Source organism: Sorex araneus, chromosome 4, assembly GCF_027595985.1.
Source record: "Sorex araneus isolate mSorAra2 chromosome 4, mSorAra2.pri, whole genome shotgun sequence".
NCBI lineage: Eukaryota > Metazoa > Chordata > Mammalia > Eulipotyphla > Soricidae > Sorex > Sorex araneus.
The window spans coordinates 161,651,809-161,677,734 of NC_073305.1; the positions used below are offsets into that span (position 1 = coordinate 161,651,809).

The 25,926-nt window shown below is 40.0% G+C and overlaps 1 protein-coding gene across 1 annotated transcript in view; it reads left to right on the forward strand.

Annotated features, from left to right (window-relative positions):
* MYB (MYB proto-oncogene, transcription factor) overlaps positions 1 to 22,121 on the forward strand; it is a 36,375-nt gene extending 14,254 nt beyond the window's left edge. Inside the window, exons 9-16 of the mRNA XM_055136250.1 lie at positions 82 to 336; positions 1,276 to 1,638; positions 3,428 to 3,570; positions 4,854 to 4,968; positions 5,059 to 5,184; positions 6,330 to 6,440; positions 9,313 to 9,405; positions 20,888 to 22,121. Of these exons, the coding sequence (XP_054992225.1) occupies positions 82 to 336; positions 1,276 to 1,638; positions 3,428 to 3,570; positions 4,854 to 4,968; positions 5,059 to 5,184; positions 6,330 to 6,440; positions 9,313 to 9,405; positions 20,888 to 21,004 (1,323 nt within the window). The 3' untranslated portion in view covers positions 21,005 to 22,121. The remainder of the gene's footprint in view (positions 1 to 81; positions 337 to 1,275; positions 1,639 to 3,427; positions 3,571 to 4,853; positions 4,969 to 5,058; positions 5,185 to 6,329; positions 6,441 to 9,312; positions 9,406 to 20,887) is intronic.
* The last annotated feature ends 3,805 nt before the right edge of the window (positions 22,122 to 25,926 follow it).

Genomic DNA, 25,926 nt, shown 5'->3' on the forward strand with positions numbered 1-25,926 from the left:
ACCTTGTGCAACTTCATTGCTAAGTTCCTTCTCGCTTTCTTCTTCCTGCTCTTTCTTTATCCCCCACCCTGACTGCTTTAGACCCAGAACCACACATGCAGCTACCCTGGGTGGCACAGCACCGCCATTGCCGACCACACCAGACCTCATGGGGACAGTGCACCTGTTTCCTGTTTGGAAGAACACCACTCCACTCCATCTCTGCCAGTGGATCCTGGCTCCCTACCTGAAGAAAGCGCCTCTCCGACCAGGTGCATGATCATCCACCAAGACGCCATTCTGGATAATGTTAAGAACCTCTTAGAATTTGCAGAAACACTCCAATTTATAGATTCTGTAAGTAGAATCGTTAAGGCAGTTGCTGTTCTTTGAAAAGGGAATTAGAAATCCACTTCTTAAATCATTGCCACTTTCTATAGCAAATACCATGATTTTCGCATGTTAGTATGAAGGTGAAAGTATCCTTTTCCTCTTAGTAGGCACGGTTTTGCAAAGAGCTGCTTTCATGGGCAGATAAAAAGGCAGCTTTCCACACTTTTTTCTTTAAACTGCATATTTTTAAAAATAGTGAAGTCCATGACCTATAAGTTGAGTTTGGGTGGTGAGAATGATGTCTTAGTTGATTTTTTTAACTTTTTTTTATTTTTAATACTTTATGACTTGGTTTCTCTAGAGTTGGGCTTTGCTTTTGGGTAGGCAGTACATTAAATTATGTCTACTCAAAGCTTAAAGCAGTCTTTTTTTTAATTGATAGTCTTTGAAATGATAAATTTATTTATGGTATGGGATTTTCTAAAAAGAAATTGAGTATTGATTACCCGTCCCAATTGGTTCCTGAGAGAAGTCTTTAATGAAACGTACAAGAGCAGCAATTCCAAAGCAATGTTCAATGTATTTCCTTGGTTTCCCAGTTGGTTAGGAAGCACTGATTGTATACCCATCGGATGAGGGATGGACATTGCAAATGTGCCATCGTTTTCTAGACTGCTCATTTGCAATATGCTTTTTCTCTTTGGTTTGCATGCAAATGATATAGTATGAAAAGATCTCTGGAGTGCACACGTAGGGTCAGCCTCGAGGCAGCTCGGCGGACCGCTCTCATACTGTATAACCCATCATTCATTAATCTGAAGCTGCTTGCTTCTCCAGAAACCAAACCAGGGCCCCGGGTGTTTGCTCTGCACTCAGCCTCTCTTTGTCAGTGCTGTGTTTCAGGTGATGGCACACATCATGCACACACAGTCTCAAAAGTCTGCGCCTCCCACATTGTTTCAGGATTCTTCATCACGGTGTGATCTCAGCAATTTTGAATTCTTTGAAGAAGCAGATTTTTCACCTAGCCAACAGCATGCAGGCAAAGCCCTACAGCGTCAGCAAAGAAAGGGCAGTGTGAATAGACCGGCAGGAGAGCCTAGCACGAGGGTGAACAGACGCAAGTTGAGTGAGGGTTCACTTGACTCGCTCAAGCCCTTACCTCCTCCGAGGCCCAGCACAATTCCTCTGGTCATCCTTCGAAAGAGGCGGGGCCGGGCCAGCCCCTTAGCCACTGGAAACGCTAGCTCTTTGGCATTTGCTGACGCCAGCAGTTCAACTCCCAAGCGTTCCCCTGTCAAAAGCCTGCCCTTCTCCCCCTCGCAGGTAGAGCACAATTTCTGCACAGCTGTTACTAATGTTCAACAGACACCTGAGCCTTAATAATCTAGAAACTAATCCTTTGGAACAAATGACTAATCATTGTTTTCCCTCCCTGATTTTATTTCATCATTGAATCTGTTGCTAAGTCATATTGCCTGCCGAAGTTTAGGCTGTTAGTAGGCTAAACTGACGATTCTTTCTCTCTCTTACTTGGCGTTGATGTGGAGGAAGAAGGCTAGATGCATGGAATGAGCTTTTACTTCCTCTTGGAGTTTAACATTTCTAGCCCTCCTTCTTCTCTCATCTCTTTCCCTCTCGAAAATTTTTACAAGATTTTCTGCCTCTTTGTTCTCATTATTATGTGATTCACTGACCCGGGGAGGGAAACCAAAGTATATTTAGATAACATTTGAAATTTTAAAGATTCCCATTCATCTTTAAGTGGAAAAGTTTTGGGAAAGGACGAAGCTACTTAAAAGAATAATTTGTGTTTTCACTTCAATTTCTCAGCATTGAATCTTTTCTCTTGTGCTCTATGAGCATTTTTGCCTACAAATATTGTTTCATTTTTCTGAGATATTTTTGCAGTTTCATTCATATATTTCTTGGCATGAAAATTATCATTCTTAGTTGATGTATGTATTCTTTTACATTAAAACCATGGAACTTGATAGATATTTTAGAATTTTAAATCAGTTTTCCAATTATGTCTATTGACTTTATTTATTTATTTGGTGTGAGATGGGCCACACCTTGCTGTGCTCAGGGCTTACTCCTGGCTCTGGAGCGATAGCATAGCGGGGAGGGCGCTTGCCTTGCACCCAGCCAATCCGGGTTTGATTCCTCCGCCCCTCTCGGAGAGCCCGGCAAGCTATTGAGAGTATCTAGCCGCACAGCAGACCCTGGCAAGCTCCCTTGTCGTATTTGATATGCCAAAAACCAGTAACAACAAGTCTCACAATGGAGACATTACTGGTGCCCACTCAAGCAAATCGATGAGCAACAGGATGACAGTGACAGTGATATATATATGAATATATATTTTTTTCATAAGGCAGCTTTCAAATGAACAAATGATATGCTAACAAAAGTTCTCTTGTATTTTTGCTTGTACTTTTCAAAATGTGTTCTGGGAATGTTTTTTCTACAAGATTTTAATAGATCTTCCAGAAGAACGTCTGTATAAGGTAGAAGTTTGGGAAACCAGGAGTCAAAGAAAATTAAAAGTTTGTTTTTTTATTGCAGATCCTCACTAAATGATCAGCATAGTGATGTACATTGTAAATTTCCAGGAAGAGATCATGACTAAGTGTGTTTCCCAAACTTATTTTACCTTGGAACTGTACTTTCCCAGAACATTAATATTCTGAGAGGTACAACATATTAGTTAGGAATTTTTCATATAATATATAAACCTTCAATAATTATGGATCTTTAAAGAAAGAAAGCAAAGTACAAAAGAAAAAGCATCAATTTCTACTTTAATGCTAACAGAAAGAGCACATCTCAATCCCACTAATAGCAATCACAATTTATAGAAAATATTTTATTGGGATTTTGTAAGGCTTTTTTGGCACTGAGCCTAGATTTTATTTCTTGGAAGTCACATTCCCGATCTTTAGTGCTTGATTGAAGTAAAACAATATTCTGTCCTAGACTACATGCTGATTGATCTCTTTATTATTTTAAGTAGCGGGTCAGTCAAACATACTTCCCTATTATCAAGGTGTACTTTTAACTGAAACTAAATCATCACTGCTTAATCTAAGTAAGTTTTTTTTCTCCTATTCAGTTTTTAAACACTTCCAGTAACCATGAAAACTTAGACTTGGAAATGCCTTCTTTAACTTCCACGCCTCTCAATGGTCACAAATTGACTGTTACAACACCATTTCATAGGGACCAGACTATGAAAATCCACAAGGAAAATACCATGTAAGTCCTTGCTCCAGGAAGAATATTATATATACATATATACATATATATACATACATATATATGTGGAATATAATTCCCAAATGTTTTTCATTTGTATATGTATAGTTTGCTGATCTATTTGTGTGACATAGTCACAAATATTTCTATATTTAATATGCTGGCTTTGGGCATGTTACATTTTAGACATGAAAGGTGGGAGAAGAAAGTAAATAAGCCTTTGGGGTTCACCTCAAATTTTTTTTCTCTGAAAACCAGAGATGGTTTTCTTTCCTTGTTTTCCTTGTTTTTTGGGGGGTGTGGTGTAGAGGTCACGGTGGGGGTGGTTATATCCTGCAGTGCTCAGGGCTTACTACTGGCTCGTCACTGAGGGATCACTCCTGACTGGGCTCTGGGGAACATATGTGGTGCTGGGGATTAAATTTGGGTATGCCATGTACAAGGCAAGCAGCCAATTTGCTTTACTGTCTTTCCAGCCCCAGTTTTCTTATAACTTTGCCATTTCATTTTTCTATTTGTTCAGTATAGCCTTTTTCTTCTTCACAGAAACTTTTTTTATTTGTTTTTGGGACATACCCGGCAGTGCTCTGGGCCTACCCTGACTCTGAGCTCAGGGCTCACTCCTTCAGGGCCTCAAGGGACCGTGGGATCGAATTATGTTGGCTGCATGTGAGGCAAGCATCCTACCCATGATACTATCTCTCCAGCCCACTGAAAATATTTTAACCCCCTTCTCTCTCTCGGAGTATAAACTTGAAAATAAGAAATTTTTCACTTAGTTTATAAGTGTATTTTTTTCTTTTTGAAAATTTTCTATTAACAGATCCTCCTCTAATATCCCAGTATTATTTTTTGATTAGAACTCAAGGAATCACTAAGCATTTATTTATATTACTTATATTTATATATAAATATATTTGTATTGCAATGGCAATTTAATTAATTACAAATAAATGATAGATCATCAAAATGAATTATGTGAAATCATTAAAAGAAATGCAGTCTTATTCTTCCCAAGAACAATAAATCTATGTCCATTGTATGCTTTGTTTTAATGCATAGATAAAAATTGATTTGTAAATAATATAGGATCTTTACAATGCTTAGACCATTAAAAGATCTAGGTGCACTGTTTGTGCCTTCAGAACCATTAAAGAAAGATAAAATTTATTTTAATGTTTTACATCTTGGGTTATATTTTGATATAGCTCATATGTAATAGGGAGAGCAATGGAATGGATAGTATTCTTTGATATTGAACCAACACTTGCTTTCTTTTTAAGTTTTAGAACTCCAGCTATCAAAAGGTCAATTCTGGAAAGCTCTCCAAGAACTCCTACACCATTCAAACATGCACTGGCAGCTCAAGAAATTAAATATGGTCCTCTTAAGATGCTAGTAAGTTTTGGCAATGCTGTTGGCTTTATTCAGTTTATTAGTACAGGCAGAATTTCTCCTTTGATCTAAACATTCCCACTCTTCCTGCAGCCTCAGACGCCATCTCATCTAGTCGAAGACCTACGTGATGTTATCAAACAGGAAGCCGATGAATCTGGAATAGTTGCTGAGTTTCAAGAAAACGGGCCACCTTTACTGAAGAAGATCAAACAGGAGGTAAGCACAGAACCTTTGGGAACGAATCTATTATGCCACCTGCTCTCTGATCCTCAGGGCTGGCTTGATGCTCTTGGCACCTGCTCCGCAGAAGCTTGTCAAACAAGGGCCAGACAGATAGCTTAAAGTCCTGGAACATGTACTCTGCATGAGGGGACTTTGGGTTTAGTCCTTGTCCCCATCTGGTGTCAAACACCATTTGGAGTGAGCCCGAGTACTGAGTCGTTAAGTCTCTCCCAAGCACCACTGGGTGCTCTTTCAAAAACAAAACAAAAAGATTTCAAAGAAGGTGAAGCTGCTAAGCTATATTGCCAGACCGTAGGCATGTGGTCTGTCATCGCCAAGCCACTTGTGTTAGCTTTCCATTTGAACCGAAAGCATGCCAGATAGATAAGGAAAGAGAAGGAAGCAGCTTTTTACTGTGAGCGTTTATTCCTGATAAGTCGGTGAATCAATTGGTGTAGGGATTTTGTATATCCTGAATATATATCATGATATACAGCATCTGTATATCATGAATTCTTGAAACAAAATAATATCTGTAACTCACAGTACTGAGGAAACGGAACCTACTCTTAAAGACTGTCAAGAACATTTCCACCAGGTTTAGTTAGCTACAATACCTCTTGGGTTCACTTATTTTCATGTAAAACAAAGTGTCCAAGAGACTGGTCAGAAATCAGTTTAGTTTTTCCCAGCTCTATTGAAATATAAGTGACAAGTGAAATGGTGAGATATTTAAAGTATATAACGTACTGATTTGAGATGCATATACATACTTGAAATATCCCTTTTTTGTGTTTGAGTTGGAAAGGGATTCCTGGCAGTGTTTGAGGGCCACCAGGAATATACTCCTCAGAGCTCAGCGAGCCATGACATGTCAGGACCTGAACCCAGGGCCTTATTCATGGAAAACATATACTTGATAACTTGAGCCACATCTCCTGCTCCCCACTTCCCAAGAACATTTTCCTTCTATTCTTTGAGCACCTTTCAACATTATGATAGTTTAATATCATCAGCTAATCCCTGGGTGTCCTTGAGCTCCTCAGACCTTATTTATCTCGCAGCATCTTACGGGAGTGCAAATATTTTATGGGGACTTCTCCCTGTAAAAATGATAACGTTCTTATATTAACTTGTAGGTGGAGTCTCCAACTGATAAAACTGGAAACTTCTTCTGCTCAAACCACTGGGATGGGGAGAGTCTGAACACTCAGCTCTTCACACAGACTTCACCTGTGGCAGATGTGCCAGTAAGTGCATGTTCCTGATTTCAGGCAGTGTTGGTGCCTTAGAGAAGCCCTGGGGTGGCCTGTGGGGCTGTTGTGGTTTCAGCCCTCATTAGTGCATCACATTTTTAAATATTCTCTCTTGCGGCTGGAAAGATAGTACTGGGATTAAGTCACATGTCTTGCATGAGGTTGATCCCAGTTTGATCCCCCGCTTTGTATGTGCACCTGAGCATGGCCAGGTGTATACCTGGAGGACCAGTAGAGCATCAGGTGGTGGCCCTGGTACTCCTCGGCATCGCAGCACCCAACCAGCAACGGGCCCTCTGACCCTCATATTGAACTGTGGTTCCAGTGGGCCAAGAATTGCTGGAAAAGGCCCCATATTTACTGAGCAGAGAAGTCCCTCAACCCCCTTTGAAATATTCCCTCTCATATTATTTTTTGTTGTTATTAATATTGAACATAAAGATGAGGGTTTTTTTTATATTAGGGGTTTTAAGTATTAGAAATTCTTTTTCATTGCAGACTTGTTCATTATTTACTTATTTTTTGATTTGAGAGGGCTTTCCACTTAAGAAATCATTGGCATGAATATATCTATTTTCATGAAAGCAGTATTTAGTGTTATGTTGTAATAAAAGATGTTGTTATAAAATCAATGTATTTATTTGGCTTTCAGATGTGGTATTTCCTTCTTTTCAGTTATTTTATGTAGCTTCTAGCATAGTATCAACTATGGTGTTAAGTTCTTGCCTTTGATTGTACTCAATATTGTATTTTTTAACTACCACCCTCTTTTCATTAGACTTAGTTTTTTCAGAGTGGTTTTAGACTCAAAACAGAGTTAAACAGAATAGCTTTCCCATGGTGTATGCATGTACTATACCATGAATTTACTCTCAGACACATGTTTTAGCCTTTCCCACTACTAACATCTCTCACCAGAATGGGGATGCAATTGATAAACTTATCTCCACATCATCACCACCCAGAGATCCAAGATGATATTAGGGCTTGCTTGTGATATATATATATTATGGGTTTGAACAAATTAATTATTTTTATCTACATCATAGTATCATATAGAGTATTTACTTTTCTAAGATTTCTCTAAGCATCACTTATTCATCCTTCCCTACCACCAGTGTCTGGAAACCATCGATCTTTCTATTTTTTGTATAGTTCTATATTTTCCGGGATGTTTTATATTAGAACTGTATAGGATATAGCCCTTTTCCTTAGAAATATAAACTCAAGTTTCCTCCATGTCTTTCTATGGCTTGATAGCATGTCTTTTTATCTTTTATTTTTATTTTTTTATTAGTGAGTCACTGTGAGGGTACAGTTACAGATTTATATATTTTCGTGCTTGTGCTTCATACAATGCTCAAGAACCCATCCCTTCACCAGTGTCCATTCTCCACCACCAATGAACTCAGTATCCCTCCCACCCCCCAATCCCATCTCCCCACCCTACCCTGCCTCTGTGGCAGGGCATTCCCTTTTGTTCTCTCTCTCCTTTTGGGTGTTGTGGTTTAGCATGTCTTTTTAAAACTTAGTTGTCACAGTTTTTAAAGTTTGTAATTTGTGAGTGGCTTTTCTCTAAAAGAAAACTAGAGATAAGGACAGTTGCTCTTATTTATTCAGTATGTTTTCTGTAGTAAATACTATTCTAAAAGTTCCAACTGCATCAATTCTTTGAATCTTCATTGTTCTACAAGGTTGATCATTTTCATTATAATTTCCAAAAAACCAACTGGGAAGCCGAGGCCCAAGTAGGCTCAGGGCCTACTTCAAGACTACATTGTTAATAAGCAGTGATTCTAGGCTAGAACTCAGAACGTGATTCTAAATTCCATGGTTTCCACAATTTACATGCTGCTTCAATTTGTAAGTCTAGAATGGTTCTTAGACGTGTATAAAATTAGCAAACACCCCAATTTCAACAACCTTTCTCTTTTTTTTTGTTGTTGTTGTTGTTAAGAAAGGGTTGGAGGGCACACAAATCTGGTAGTGTGTGGGAACTGCTCCCAATCTAGGTATGAGTTTGCTCCTGGTGATGCTCAGGGTCGCCTGGGGTGCTGGAGAATGAACCTGGGCCTCCGGCCCACAAAACATGTGCTCCATTCTTTGAGCTATCTCCGAGGCTCAACCTTTCATTTTTTTAAAATTGGGTATTTATTCATTCACTTGGCAGTTTTGTTTATAATAGGTTTTGGTTTGTTTGCCTCTTCCCTTCCCTTTGCAGCCATTTCTCTTTGTTGTGGTGATGGCTGGCGGTCTCTCACATACACACGGTTTGGGTGCTTACACATGAGGGTGTGGTGATCATCAGGTCAGGACACTGTAGTTGTGATTCTCCAGTATATTTTGATTGTAGCACTCACCAGACTCATGCTCCTGGCCTCAAAGCCTGCATGTCTTTAGTTGTGGGGCTCACTGGAGAGGGGAGGTGGCATGCTGGCTGCAGCATGCAGGAAGTCTCACACTCTGCTGTGCCCAGGGTTCCAAACAGCAAAACTGCTGGGACCACCTCACCATATGTGGGCCGTGATGGGGATCGAACCCTCAGCCTCGTGTCTGCAAAGCAGGTTGTTTTTGTTGTTGTTGTTGTTGTTGTTTTTGCCACTGAGCATCTGTGTCCTTATCTGATATTTGGTGTGGGCCCATCTTGTCCTAGAACCCTGTGGCCCCTGATGCTTTTTATGTTGGTTTAGTTCATTACTGAGTTTGCCTTTTAGTTCAAGGGAAGGGAATATCTGGCAGATATCTGCATTTTTTATGCTAATGAATATCACTTCTTAGTAAACTACTTAACAAATGTGTTAAAATTGTTTCAACTCTCAGATTATCTGACTTTATTTAAATTTCAAATGATTCTCTGTCCCTTCAGAATATCCTTACAAGTTCCGTTCTTATGACACCAGTCTCAGAAGATGAAGATAATGTTCTCAAAGCGTTTACGGGCCCTAAAAACCGTTCTCTGGTGAGTTCCTTGTAGGTAGTTATTATCCAACAATGGTATCTTAACAACCACTGAAAAATTGTCATCTTTTTTTTTGATGATGTAAAAGTTATTATTTTTTTAAAATTGAATCACTGTGAGAAACAGTTAAAAAGCTTTCATGTTTTGAGTTTCAATGATACCATGGTCAAAAACCCATCCCTCCACCAGTGCACATTTTCCACCACCAATGTCCCCTCCTGCCTCTATGGCAGACAATTTCCCCCATGCTCTTTCTCTACTTTGGAGCATTATGGCTTGCAATACAGATACTGAGAGGCTGTCATGTTTGGTCCTTTATCTACTGTCAGCACACATCTCCCATTCCCGAATAATCCTTCCAACCATCATTAACTTAGCTATCCTTTCTTTATTCCCGCTGCCTTCTCCCCCCTGCTCATGAGACAGGCTTCCAACTATGGAGCAACATTCTGGCTCTTGTGTCTACTGTCCTTGTGTGTCGGTCTCATACTATGTTATTTTATATTCCACAAATGAGTGCAGTCATTCTATGTCTGTCCATCTCTTTCTGACTCATCTTGTTTGTTTTGTTTGTTTTTTATCCCTGAACATTTTAGACATAGTGGGGTGGTACTCTTAAACATTCTTGAAGTCCGAAAAGCTTAAAAAATTCCTTATTGCCACTCACATGAGACAAGCTGGAAATTTTTATCTGAGCAGGTTCCCAAAGCAGGATGAAGTGAAACAGTTCTTTGTGTGACAGAGGCTAAGGTCATGTACTACCCACGTGCAGATAGCTCCTTCTCCTTTTAAGTCTTTCATAAAAAACATTTATTGGTGGAGTCAGAGAGATAGTACAGTGTGTAAGAGGCTTGCCTTACGCAGGTTTAGTCCCTGGCACCTTATATGATACCCCGAGCTCTGCCAGGAATGATTCCTGGGCACAGAGCCAGTAGTATGCTGTGAGCACTGCTGGGTGTAGCCCCAGAACAAAAAGTTTATTGGTATAGTTGACTTCTAGATTGTGTGTGTGTGTGTGTGTGTGTGTGTGTGTGTGTGTGTGTGTGTGTTGCTAGTGAGCGAATCTGGACCTCCTGGATATTAGTGATGCATGTGCTATAATACAGAGCTATATCCCCAGACCCCCAAATTACAAAAAAAAATTGTGGGAGCCACACTCATCCTGTTCAGAGGCTATGCATAACGGAGATGCAGGGCCTCACACATGCAAAGTACTTGCTCTACCTCTTGAGCCACATCCTCCAGATTCCCCATATTTTACTTATTTATTTACTATCTCAGTATTGGGGTCCCACTCAGTTATGCTCAGGGCTGATTCTCGGCTCTGTGTTCACTGATGACTTCTGATGGGACTTGGGAGACCATATGCTGTGCTGAGGATTGCACATGAGTCTCGCAAGGCGAGAACTTCACCTGCTGCATTATCCCTCCAGTCCCACATTTTTCATTTTTATGCTCTGCCAGGAAGCCATCAAAGCTCAGGCCTCAGTTATATTTTAAATAAACTATTGCTAGAACATAATTGCAATATATTTGGCTATGAAAGAAAGCCTACTATTGTATGACTAATCTGTAGCTGACCACCTGCTGTCAAGTTTTAATATCAAAAGAGATTTCCCTTGTCACGCTGAGAGTAGGTAAATGTTGATGAAATACAACTAATTCCAAATTAATCATGAACCAAATGCAAATAGGAATGCAAATTTGCTCCTGTAAATTATTGAAAGCTCTTCCCAGCATCGAACAGCCCAGTACCCACCCCACTGCAGGACTCTCCCCTTCAGCCCTGAGAGAGAATTCATAAGCCCTAGTGAGCGGAGAGGGCCTGATTCAAAAGTGAAGTCATATTTGCACTGGGCGTTAAAGGACACTGTGGGGGGGAGGGGAGCGTGTGCTCACTGAGTTTGCCCTTTCAAAAAAGGACTTTCCCCTCCTTGTGGCAGGCCGCCTCTCTCAGACTGTGAGACTCTGAGAAGTTCCCCTTGTGAAGTTTTTGGGCTATTTGGCATTATCTTCTTTCTAGGTTGCACAGTTGGAAAAGCTGTAGGCACATTTTCTTTCTTTCTTTTTTTGCAGGGGCCAGGGGCAGGGAGGGCAACACCCAGCAGTGCTCAGGGCTTACTCCTGGATCTGTGCTCAGGGGTCACTCCTGACAGACTCCAGGGACCCATATAGTGTTCTGGGCATGGAATCCAGAATGTGCAAAGCAAATTCCCTGCTGCTTGTACTCTCCGTCCAGCCCCACATTTCTTTCTTTCTTTCTTTTTTTTTTTCTTTTTGGGTCACAACCGGCAATGCACAGGGGTTACTCCTGGTCTACACTCAGGAATTACTCCTGGCGGTGCTCAGGGGACCATATGGGATGCTGGGATTCGAACCCGAGTCTACCGCGTGCAAGGCAAACGCCCTACCCACTGTGCTATCACTCCAGCCCCCCCCCCCCATTTTATTTCTTAATTCAACCAGACGACTTTCCTGGTTTCCCCATTCGGTTGCAGCTGGCCTGATGGACGATTACTGGGGTTGGGGAGAGTGGAAGTTAGTGTCTGTCCCTGAGTTCATCAGGCTTGGGAAGACCCTATGTGAAGACCACACAGGCTCACAGAGAATTGGGATATGAGAATGAGGAGGAAGCATAAGAGGGACACAGAAAAGGGCTTAGGAAGATGGTGAGGCAAAAGGTTAACCATTTCAATATTTTACCAAGATTTCAGCCTGAGGCGGGAGAGAAAATTCTTTCTTTTTTTTTTTTCCTTCTCAAAATACTTAATGTTTGAGGCCAGAGAGATACTACAGTGGGGCTCCATCCCTGGCACCCCACGTGTTCCTCAACCCCTATTAGGACTAAGTCCTAAGCACTGATGGGTGTGGCTCCAAAGCAAAAACAAAGAAACAAATTATTTAATATTTGTTTACCAGAGCTTAGAATCTGTCTATTACCCTTAGTACAATAAGCTAAATTCAGTTTTATGTGTATTTTTGGTCAGTTTGTCTGGAATCCAACCTATATCTTATAAAAGAATAGGAAAAAAAAATGTGCCTTCTAAATTTCAGAGAGCAAGCAAGTAAAAATAGATTGGACAGGAGCTGGAGCAGTAGTACATTGGGTAGGGCATTTGCCTTGCATGTGGCCAACCCGGGTTTGAATCCCAGCATCCCATATGGTCACCCGAGCACCCCAGGAGTAATTCCTGAGTGTATGAGCCAGGCATAACCCCTGTGAATTGCCGGGTGTGACCCAAAAAGAAAAAAACTAGATTGGACAGTTATCATTATGTGAATTGATTTTCCTAAAATGGAATCCTAAAAGCTTTTGACTTCATGAAACTTTGTCTAACCAAAATGATTATAGCTGAACATGGTATTGCTATAAAGTATATTATATAAAATTTTGACAAGAAAATCAGTGTTTACAAAATATAAGTGGCACAATTTTTTTCTTGTCAAGTTTTTTTTTTTTTTAATGGGGGTGATGTGGGGTTAGGCCACAGCCAGTGGCTTTCCCCTGGCTCTGTTCGAAAGGATCACTACTGATAGGGCTCAGGGGACCATATGTGGTGTCAGAGATTGAACCCAGGGCAGCCCTGTGCAAAGCAAACACCCTGCCTGCTGTACTATCTTACCAGCCCCTCTCCTCAAGTTTTTAAAGCTATTTTATTTTTAAAAAATAAATATGGAGGCTTATTTGTAACACATTTATATTTGATATAAATATTTATTGTTTTGAAATTCAAAATAAATATTAGTTCTATTTTATTAATGTATATAGTTTAAAATATCTAGAGTATCAATAAGACATATAAGATAAACTGATCCAAAAGTCTCTCTACACTTTATATTTTACTGATTTTATAGGTCATAGTATTATGCTCTGCTATTAACTTAGTTGATTTCAAGAAATAATCTCTAAATGAATGAATGCCACACATTATTCATGACTCATTTTGTGTCGTGGAGATCAACTTTCAGACATTAGAGAAATATGTATCATCTAAAATGTTACAAATTTTTGTGAGAAATATTGGAAAATGCATCAGATGTTTCCAAATATATAAACATATATTGTATCTATTTCATGTAATTCAAACCCAACAGTTGTTACATAGATTTTTCATAATTTTTGCTTGTTTAAAACAAAGATTTGGGGGCTGGAGCAATAGCACAGTGGATAAGGCGCTTGCCTTGCACACAGCCAACCCAATAAATCCCTGTATTCCATTTCATCCCCTGAGTCCCAAAAAGAGTAATTCCTAAGTACATAGTGAGGAAAAGATTCATCATATATTTTCATTGGTAACTTATTTGACCTAAGCAGGCAGATTTTTCATCCCTTGTTTCATTTTCTTGCATGTTGTGTGTGTGTGTGTGTGTGTGTGTGTGTGTGTGTGCATTCGTGTGCTGATGACTGAACCCAGGTTTGCCACAAATAAGAGAAGTCCCTGAGCCATTGTACTCTATTGCATGCCCCAACCAATAACATTTGTAATTTTTACTAATAATAAAAGAGAAATTTTAGCAATGTGGACACCATCATAGTCATTTTAATTGGAACAAGCAAATTTTATCCTTAAAATATTTTTTTAATTCTGATATTTTGAAATTAGTTGTCACTTGTCTAGTACAATTGAATGTTTATCTATCTAATTGTTGAAATAATTGTTTATCTATCTTATATTTTGGTATCAAAAAGAACGTTTTATTAGGGCTGGAGAGATGGTACAAAGGGTAAGTTTCTTGCTTTCACATAGCCAAGCAGGGCTTAACCCCCCGGGCATAGCATAAAGTCATCTGAGCACAGCCAGAGTGACACCTGAACACACAACAGCAGTAAGCCGTGAGCAATGCCAGGCATGGCCCCAAAACAGAACAAAAAAACAAAACGTTTTATTGAAGATTATAGTATCTGTGTAATTGTGTAACTGTCATTTCATTGTTAAGTACTCTAATTTCATTGTGGCAATCAGACTTGATAGAGGGCCAGAGAGATAGCACAGTGGGTAAGACACTTACCTTATGTGCGGCTGACCTAGATTCAATCCCTGGCACCATTACGATTCCCCAAGCCCCAGCAGGAGCCTATGGGGCAGGAACAATAGCACAGTGAGTAAGGTGTTTGCCTTGCATGCTCCCAACATGGGTTCTATCCATAGCACCCTATATTGACCCTTCAGCCCCACCAGGAGTGGTCTCTGAGCTCAGGGCCAGGACTAAGCCCTGAACACCACTGGGCATGGTGATCAGATTTGATAATTATTAACATCCAGATTTGATAATTATTAACACAATAATTGTTTCATCCACTAGTACAAAGTAGTTTAAATTCCGAACAATATAAAATTTTATTTTTTTGCACTTATTAATGCCATCATTGAAATAAGGACAGTTTTATTTATAGCCTAATAACACCATCACATATCAATAACCAAAATTTCTTAATGTTATAATTCTTGGGCTAGATTTATTTCCCATTAATTCAACAAAAATTTCTTTTTGCTTGATACAAATAGAAACAGTTCATATATTGCGTTTGGCTGTTAAATCTCCTTACTCTCTGGGCCAATGCTGTCTAATAATTTCTAGAATAATGGAAATGTTCAATAAGGCAACCACTTGACATAGATGAGCACTGCACATTTGAAATGTGGCTAGTCCCATTGAGGAGCAAAACTTTCTATTTTATTTAATTAAATTGTTTTAATTTCACAGCCATATTTCTTTCCTCTCCTGAGAAAAATAATTTCCCCAGAATACCCTGATTCTTTTACGAGGGAAAGGTACCAGAAGCCAACATTTAGACTTAAGGATGCCCATTTGGGGGGCTGGAGCAATAGCACAGTGGGTAGGGCGTTTGCCTTGCATGCGGCCGATCCAGGTTCGATTCCCAACTTCCCATATGGTCCTCTGAGCACCGCCAGGGGTAATTCCTGAGTGCAGAGCCAGGAATAACCCCTGTGCATCGCCGGGTGTGATACAAAAAGCAAAAAAAAAAGATAAAAGATGCCCATTTGGTTTTTGGCATCCTCACTTGAAGCAATAAATTTCAATAGCTAAGAACTATTCATATGTCCACTAGTCCATAAATTATAATTTTTAAATCAAAGGTATCATAAGCCATTAAGTACAATGTTGTCTTTTAAAAATTATTTATGCTAATCTTTTCCAAAAGAAATTTGTGACAGCCTTGATATTATAATTTTTGGATTTTTTTAAAAGTTACTTCAATTTTAAATGATAAAAGCAAAGAGATGCGGCCATTAAGAAAAAGATTCTGTGACTTTATTTTAATGATAGTGCCAAGGATTTAACCCAGGACCTCATACATGCAAGGCAAATACTTTATCTTTGAGACACATCCCTAGTTCAGCCCTGAGGCATTTTTGGTATATGAGTCTTTCATGTAGCTCAGGGTTTATGAGGTTGTTCATGTTGTACCTCTGTATTGTTTTTTCCCAGGGTACTGTTGTGTCACTGTCCTGTTGTGTGGAGGTAGAGGAATAAATCTAAGGGTCATAAATTGATTGCAAGTGAGGAAATGAACCTTTTGCCTAGAATGTTGGCAGTTTGGGGTGGGAAAGGTGTGGAACTCGGGGGGACTCTGGTTTTGAAAGCTAACCGGAGAGAAGCAGGCACAGGCTGAGGTCTCTCCTAGCCAAGCAGAAAGAGCTGCTTCTTTCCTCTGGATACTTGCACTTTGCTTTACATTTTAAATCATTTTAAATTAGCATAATGCATTATGCTTATTAATAAAAAACGTTTATTTAAGATTATTTTATTGAATCACTGTGAGATAGACCCATAAAGCTGCTCATGATTAGGTTTCAGTCATACCAAAAAAAAAATTTCTTAAGATAGACATTGTTGCTAGTAGATCTGAAACTGGATTTGTTATAAGCTTACTGAACTTCTGTATTTTTCTCCTAAATGATATATTTTGATATTCCTGTTTAAAACCCAAGTGTAAGAGATGTGTTCAAATGCTTTTTATTCACTCACTTTCCTCTTTTTTTTTTTTTTTTTGTTTTGTAACCACAATATGACAGCTTTAAATTTTAATTTCCTGACTTGGCTTGCCAGGGTCTTGCTTTTTTAAAACAAGGAGTTTAAGTAAATTTCTCGAGTCATTATTATTTAAACACATTTGTGCCATATTTTTAAAAATCCTAAGGTGAAAAATAAAAATCCTAAAATGATGTTGCAAACGATTGAAACTCACTACTGAATTTTCACAGGTTTTAATTTGATCCTCTCCTCATAAAAATTATTTATATAATTTTTAAATAGGTAAATTATATTGGCATAATCAGTATAGCTGAGGAGAAGACTGACATGCAGGCAACGGGAACCTGGCTTCCAGTCTACACGCCACTCTTTTCTTTCTTCTTCTTCTTCTTTTTTTTTTTTTGGCTTTTTGAGTCACACTCTGCAATGTTCAGGGGTTACTCCTGGCTTTGCACTCAGGAATTACTATTGATGGTGCTCGGGGGACCATATGGGATGCTGGGAATCGAATCTGGGTCGGCCTCATGCAAGGTAAACATCCTACCCGCTGTACTATCACTCCAGCCCCTAGACTCCACTGTTTTTAAATGTGTGTCTTTTATTTCTTCAGTTCCAAACTATTCTAATCTGTAAATTAGAGACCATGGTATATGCTCCATTCACCATCAAGGTTGCTTTCAAAATGGCCATGCACCTGCCAGTGTTTAGTCGTGGTATCTGTTACTCAGCAAACTTGAGCCTTACTCCTGTCCTTGGACTCACGGGCAACACAGCCTCCCCAAAAGCCATGTCTTCTTGAACGGTGGCATATTATTTTCTATTGTTTGTTCTTTCTCAACAATTGTTCTGCTCTTGCAGAACTGTGTCAGTGGGTCACCCCAAGAGAGAGCTGATTCAACTGATTCCTGAAATAAAGGCAGTCAGATCTCTCTGGTGTCAAAGAGATGAAACAACTGGTTTACTGTTTTTTTCTCGTTTTCTGCTGCTAGCGTTTGCATGTCAACAGGCATGAAAATAGACTGTCTACATGTGGCATAGCTCTTTCCGAGCACTTCTTAGTGTTCATTTCTGTGTTGACCTGCTCCCCCGGATACCTCTTTGCTCACTGGGCTCTTTCTTTGGCTCGTTATTTTTTTTTTCCATTTACCCAAGCAAAATTCACTTAGCTATGCCAGTCCCGTTTTAGTGACCTGCTTTCAGTAGATGTTTAAATCAAGCAAGTTTGCCATTTAGAGGTTTTGAATTGACCTAATAGAGTTGATGTGATGAATAAAGAAGTACTTTGTTGCAGGTGAGTTGAAAAGAATAATCAGATTATTCATATTCTTCCTCTTGTCGGCACCAGTGCCTGAATTAAAAAAAAAGAAGAAAATATATCAAATTTCAAGTTCCTTAGATTTTATTTTACAGAATCATTTTTCATGACATGCGCACTTTCCTATTAGGCCTGTGAATTGTTAAGTGCAGACCTTGCCAAGGTGTTCTCACACCCACAGCTCTTCCCAAGGGGTTCTGGGAACATCATAGTGGTAGCAGTTGTTAAGCACGACAAGAAATCTTCATATCCTAAGTTAAAATGTGAAGATTACCTTGTTCTAGCAGAAAACCACCTGTGGACACGGGCTTGTCTCATTTGATTTCTTCTGTTCCCACAGCGGATCTGAGTATTTATTTAAAGTGCTTTAGCAGGATATCCCAGTTCAAGCTTTGACAGTCTGTTTACAGTTCACTTCCACCCAGAGGCAATTAAACACATTTGACTGGATAAGCAAGGTGATTCTCAGGCGAGAGCAGGAGGATGTGTAGTAGGATTATGAATGTTGAAGTGAGGTACAGTCGAGTGACAGGTCTGCAGCAGCGCTCAATTCAACAAGAATTTCTGTACAGAAGCCCCCATCATTCCCTCTTGTAAATGAAACTAACATTTAGGAGCGAGAATGCAGGGATGCACACAGATGTATGTGACCGTGTTAAAATATTTTTCCAGCACAGACGTTTAATCCTCCTTGTACCAAACTATTCTGTCCTCTTAAAAGGCCCAGTAAATTCTATCATAATCCAGCTTATTGAATAGTATTTCAAGCTTAGGCCTCTGAGCCTTCACAGCCAGCGTGTAAACTTGGACAGTGTCGTTTACATTGGCAGTGAGTTGACATGGCACTGTAAACCCTCTGTCACTGAACTGGGTTCCAACCACTAGTCAAAGAAACCCCATCAGCATCCAAATGCACCTGCGTTGGAATTTCCAGCCCCATTGCCAAAAGGCCTGTTGACTTTCACACCCCACGGTCATGCTTCTGCCAGCATTCCAAGGTCCTTCTGACCTGACTCCACCATTTCCTACTCAGGCGCGCTGACACAAGTGGCATCCCATGCTCTTTTAGAGTCTGGTTTCATTCTTTCTTCATGACTTCTTCGCTCGGTGCCCTTGAGGATGTTGCCTAAATACTCTCTTGAGAAGTTTCTGGTCTTTGTTATGGGTGCAATGATTTGTACCTGCATCACTGCAGTTGTGTGTGTGAACCAAATGTGAGGACACAGGGACACAGATACATTCCTCAGAGGCATAGTGGCACATGCATCGCCAGCACTTCTTAAATGTCCTTAAAACCACCTGATCCTTCCCACATCTGGTGTATAAAATCCAAGGCTTCCTGACCCATCTGCAGTGTTTCTCCTCCTGGCTTCCACTCTTCTTCCCACCTACCTAAGTTCTGCTTGTTCTTGCCCTAGAGCACTGGCCTGGCCTGTCTCTCAGTAGCTCATCTTTCCTTCACCTAGACGGGCACCACAAGATTTCCATGCCCATATAGTAGTTAATCTTGGTGACTTGAGATTATTTTTGTCCTCAAAATTGGGGGACAAGAGATCTGCGAAAGAGCCACGAATCAGTGCCAGCCTGATTATATACAAATGGTTGTAAAACTCTGCCCTAAAGACCTGCGAGGTGCTGCAGAACAGAGATCTTCACCTTATTCCTTGGGAGAAGCTTCCTCCTGGACATCTTTATAGGAAAAGTTTTGCTTTTGTTCCTTTTTTTTGGTTTAGTTAGAGGATTACAGACACCACCGAATCGTCTGCTTATGCTTCTTTTTCCTTTGCATGGACTGGAAGGGCACTCAGAGTCAGGCTTAGGGATTGTATCTCCTTGATGCATTGCATTTCCTCCCCCTCCTTCCCCATCTTTATCTTTATTTTTCCCGACATTTCTCTGTGATCCAGCCTTGTCTGCTTTTTATAACATTATCCAATATTTGTAGTATAAGCATCTTTGTGTGGGGGGGCATGAAATGTTTGGGAGGTCTAGGATCTCCACCAATGATTTTCAGCTAAACATGATGTTGGTTTAGCACAAGGGCCCAAGTTTGTGATGCCATGCAATTCTGAGGACACCTGAGCCACCATAGCAGTGCTCAGATACTCAGGATTCTCCAGGACTATACCTCACAATGCTTGGAGACCCTGTGGTGCTGGGAATCGAACCCATGCCCAATCTTGATAATAACTTCTTGCCTCTAACATAAGCATCTTAAATCCTTTTGGGAACCAAGAAGGGAACAAATAGGACCTAATGTAGTTTGGGGCAACATGAAGAGGAAACATGAGCTAAGGCTGTTCTGAAGATAGGCCTAAATTCAAAGCACTCCAGTTTACTTCCTTCTCCTGTTTCCTGACCAGCTAGAGAATCAAGCACCTTCCTTACAAAGTGCTTGTGCTATGCAAATGAGTTCATATCACGATCTGGACACTGTTCATTAGACATTAATTCAATCTTATATCTTCCACCACGTACTTCTAAAGCATAACCAATGATGGGCAACAGCTACTTCTAAGTTAATTGATAAAAAAAATACATATAATAGTTATTAGTAAGTGTTGATCATGACAACAGCTATAGGACGTCTTTGCATTGGAGATTCAAACGCTCACCAATTTGTCTAAGTAAATGCCCACAGTTCACCTTGGGCAGCTAGGCATTTATGCTCCTTTCTGTCTCAGGCTTGGTCAAATTTCCTGATATTCCAAAGGCACTCAATATGAAGATACAGCTGTATCTTACAAAGAAGGTTTGGATTTGACTTTCTCTTTTTATTTGTACTTTGGGGGCCATAGCCAACAATGTTCAGGGCTTCCTCCTGGCTCTGCACTCAGGGATCATTCCTGGCAGGCCAGAGGATCGTATGGGATTCCGGGGATTGAGACAAATGGTGATGTGCAAGACAAATGTCTTACCCACTGTACTATGACGCTGGTTCTTGATTTTCTCTTTTTAACAACACACTAATAACATTTATACTTGCTGGATTGCTGGGTGTTAAGGAGTTCGGCTTGCATTTAGTAAAGGCTCTCTGTTGCTCAGCTCCTGGCTAGCTGGAGGTCACAACGTCCTCAACTGGTTCTGCTGAAATGGGGAGTTCATTTGTGGGCTTTAAGGATGTATCTCTGGTTTGACCAATGCGTTTCTCTCTTTTTTTCCCCTTAGCCCTGCGGCAGTCCCTGGGAATCTGCCTCCTGTGGAAAGACTGAAGATCAGATAACAGCTTCTGGGCAGGCTCGGAAATATGTGAACGCCTTCTCCACCCGGACTCTGGTCATGTGAGAGCTTTCCAGACAAGCATTATGTTTGCAGAACACTTCGCGTTGACTTGGGATATAGCATTCCTCTACATGAAGCTTTTCATGAATGGGAGAAGACCCTATTTTTGTTGTGGTACAACAGTTGAGAGCAGCACCAAGTGCATTTAGATGAATGAAATCTTATCAGATTTCACTCAATTAAAAAGATTTTCTTTTTTTAATAATAGCAGTCTTACCTAAATTGTTAGGTAATGAATTGTATTCGGTTGTTAATATCTTAATGCAGATTGTTTAAAACATAAAAAGAATTGTCTGTATTTTAGAGGATCCAACAGACCAGTATTTTTGCCTGTGAACAGGTTTTGAACTTTTTATACAAAAAAAAAAGAAAAAAATTTCAATATTTCACTTTTCTCAATCACTAAACACAATGCATTACTATAAATGTTGGCTTAATACCATGGAATGATTAATCAAGATTGTACATGCTCATTTATGGTTAATAACATGGGAGGTACATTCCTTGTACTAAACCATTTTATGAGTTTTTTTTTGTTAGCTTGCTTTAAAAATTATTACTGTATGAAATAGTTTTATAAGAAATTATATTTTTATTCAGTAATTTAATTTTGTACATGCCAAATGAAAACTGTGTTTTGCTGCTATGGTCTTAGCCTGTAGACATGCTGCTAGAGTCAGAGGGGCAGTAGAGCTTGGACGGAAAGAAAAGAATTGGTGTTAGGTAATTTACTATGCACTAGTATTTTGAAACTTTTTTAAAATTTTTATATATGTATACTTTTTTTCCTTTTGTAATACCTTGGAAAAGTTATTTGGGAGATTTTGCATTGTTGTTGTTGTTTTATTTTTTTTGTTATTGTTGGTTTCTAAGAGCATGCATTGCACTTCTTTTTTTTTGGGAGATCTATGTTGTTGATGTCCTTTGTTTTGTTTTAAGTACAGCCTGACTGTTCTTTAATACAGGGATTATGTGTTTCATCGGAATTTCCCCCCCTGGCTTCTAAGTGTACGGTCTCAGATCTGCCACACAGAATCTGTGTTAGAAGTTTGGGCCAAGAGACTAGGTCTATAGCCAGTTGCTGCCTTAAGAACATTTGGTGCAAGATGGCCAGCACTGAACTTTTGATATGACAGTGTACTTAACTGCCTTGTGAAATAAAGCTGTGCCCTTATTTTACTTACTTATGACTGCTTTTTCACTTGTGATTATTGATGATATGTCTCTTTTAAAATTTTTTTTTAATTAGTGAATCACCGCGATACAAAGTTACAGACTTACAGGTTTTCATGCTTACGTTTCAGTCATACAATGATCGAGTGCCCATCCCTCCACCAGTGCCTATTTTCAACCACCAATGGTCCCAGCATCCCTCTCCCCACCCCCACCCTGTCCCCTTCACCCCACCCTGCCTCTGTGGCAGGGCATTCCCTTTTGCTTGCTCTCTCTCTCTTTGGGTGTTTTGTTTTGCCACAGAGGTATTAAATAGGTATCATGTTCGGTCTATAGTCCATTTTCAGCCCGTATCTCCCATCCCTAGTGGGCCACCTAGCACCCTTAGCTTGGTGATCCCTTCTCTATCAGAGCTGCTTCTGCACCTAGCATGTGAGGTCAGCTTCCAAGCTGTGGAGTACTCCTCTTGGTACTTATTTCTACTATTCTTGGGTGTTAGTCTCCCATTCTGTTATTTTATATTCCACAGATGAGTGCAATCTTTCTATGTCTATCCCTCTCTTTCTGACTCATTTCACTTAACATGATACTTTCCATGTTGATCCACCTGTATGCAAATTTCATGACTTCATCTTTTCTAACAGATGCATAGTATTCCATTGTCTATCTTTTTTTTTAAAGGATACAAACGCAGAGCATTTTTTCTGTTCATAACTTGCACACTCTCTGAACTTAGTGTAAAGAATCCAGGCATCATTACTTCAGAGGAAGAAGAGTAGACTAACCAAGTTCAATATTTCAAAAAGGTAATTGTGCAAAATGACAACTGGAAGGACTTATGCAAAATGCACCAAAGGGCCAGAGAGATAGCACAGTGGGTAGAGTGCTTGCCTTGCATGTGACTGACCTGGGTTTAATCTGTAACACTCCATATGATCCAAAAAGCCAACCAGGAGTAATCCCTGAGCTCAGAGTCAAGAGTAAACTTTGAGCACTGCTGGGTGAAGCCCCCAATTCATATTCTTTTAAAAAGCAGAATGTAGCAGTCAGAAGTTCCAGTGATATTGGGAAATTTTAAGGAAAAATTCATATACAAGAATTTGGACAGGGGGCAGGACAACTGTGGAAATAATATATGCATGTGAATGCAAGCCTGAAGGCTTGCATCACTTGGGGAGTGGATACATGAAAAGCAGGAGGCCTTGAGAGCAGCTATGCCCTGTGGAGATCTCATGAAGATAGAGCCATGCTATCACTGACTTTACCTCTCCTATTTCTCCCATTTCTGCTGAATCTTCCTTGACATAACCAATCAGAAGCTAGAGGGCAAAGGGGCACCTTCGTAGAAGTCAGTGGTCAGCTCTGGAGGGCAGGGCTAAATCTCGTAGTTCTAAGCTAGGCAAGGTCAGTGTGACAGCCAGGTCATCCATCCGTCAAACTCCCTGAAGCTTCCTTGGGTCCCCTCTCTCAGATAGGTGTTCTTCTCACTGTGCTACGATACCTCCTTCCTTTTGATTCCTTCTTATTTCCATTAGTCACTCCTTACCAAGCCACACTTTGAATTCTCAAATGCATGATGGACTTCTCAAGGCACATGTTGGTCTCCTTAAAGACACTGACACTTGTCCAACCTCTAATTCCTAATCTATTTCTCGCTTCACTGTTCTGTCTTTCTTACAGATAATAATAGCATGTCATCTACTCCTGCACTATCTCAGTGCTTTCCAGGTGCTGATTGTACAACTGACTAGCAGTTTGAGTTTGGACAAGTCTCTAACCTTTCTGTGACTTATTTTCTTCATCTGTGAAATGAGTTAATTCCTCCTCTGAACTCTTGTTGTGTAATGCATTATTCCAATGTTTGTTATGATGTGTGCTTTCCATAATTAAATGAGTTCAGGCCACAGAGCATGTCAAATGTTTATATATAAATTAGATTGATATTGTGCATTGCTGATTGCAAAGTTAAACTTAGAGATCATAATTATTTAAATGAATGGTGAGGGGGAACTTGGCATTCCTCAAACTTGAAATAAACATTTTCCAGCAAGTAGGTAGCCCAATTACTAGGAGTTCGTAACTAATAGCACAAACTAATTAAAGTAAGATTAAATTTAGATTTTACATACAAATGCTCACTCAAAGATTGCATGCCTCATAAACATCTCTAAAAATTTACTCTGTCCTGGTCATTAAAAAAATTTCTGCTCTAACAGAGAGATCCAGGCTCTAAACTAAATCAATGAAAGATGCAGTTCTATTACACTGTACTTAAAATACAAATTTAGAGCTTGTCTTAGCCCCTTAACAATGGCTACTATAGGGTCCAGAGTGATAGTACAGCGGGTAGGGCACTTGCCTTGCATACAGCAGACCCAGGTTTGATCCCCAGCATCCCATATGGCCCCCCAAGTGCCGCCAAATGATTCCTGAATGCAAGTCAGGAATAACTCCTGAGCATCTCTGGATGTGGCCCCAAAGCAATAAACAAAAATAGAGCTAAAGATCCTTTTGGTGGGGGGGTTAAAGTGATAGTACAGCAGGTAGGGCATTTGCCTTGCACGGGGCTGACCCAGGTTCGATCCTAGCATCCCATATGGTCCCCTGAGCACTGCCAGGAGAAATTCCTGAGTGTAAAACCAGGAGTAACCCCTGTGCATTGCTGGGTGTGACACCCCCCCCCCCCGCCGCAAAAAAAAAAAGATTCTTTGGGACTGAATCGGGTAAGGTGCTTGCATATGCAGCTGACCCGGGTTCAATCCCAGCATCGCATATAGTTCCCTGAGCACCTCTAGGAGTGATTCCTGAGTGCAGAATCAAGAGTAACCTCTGGTCATCATCATCATCATCATCATCATCATCATCATCATCATTGGTGAGGCCCCAAAAACAAACAAATAAGAATGAAAAACAATTGCTACTATGAAAGCAACTCTACCTTATTGTTCATTTTTAAAAGATAGAGTTGAAAAAAGGAAGTCAGCTAAAATGCAAACCTGTTTGGACAAAAAGAAAAGAATGAAATTGACTTGAATATAATTATATGAGTAACATTGGAAACTGCAGCAAGATAGGAGCTATAAATCTTAGAAACTTGTTAGTGATTTAGTAATTAACAGGTAAGAATTTTCAAAATTAACTTTGGAAGTAGTTGAGGTTAATATGAAATTAATGAATGGAACTGATATTTTTATATCTTCAGCATATGTCCCATTGCTATAAAACGCTAAGTGCTGAGTTAAAAGCTGTGATTAGAACTCAGAACATAGGGAAAAATCTCGTCCCTCTGTGAGCTTACTTTCTAATGGAAATATGATGGAGAAGTGGTCATCACAGCAGACTTGTAGCTAGGGTACCATCATAGAATGCCAGATCTCAATCCTTAGGAGTGATGCAGGTTTTCTGTAGAATTGGTGTCTTGAAGGCCTGGGAGTTTGCTTCAAGGTTAATGTGGGCAGGAGAAGAAGAGGAGCTGTGAGGTAAAAGGAGCACTAGAAACATGCTGGAGAAAGACATCCAAATATAATTATTTGACTTTAAGTTCAAATTATTATATTCTTTATGTATTTGAGCAATAGCACAGCGGGTAGGATGTTTGCCTTACACACGGCCAACTTGGGTTCAATTCCTCCATCCCTCTCAAAGAGCCCAGCAAGCTACCAAGAGTATCCCGCCCGCACGGCAGAGCCTGGCAAGCTACCCATGGTGTATTCAATATGCCAAAAACAGTAACAACAATTCTCACAATGGAG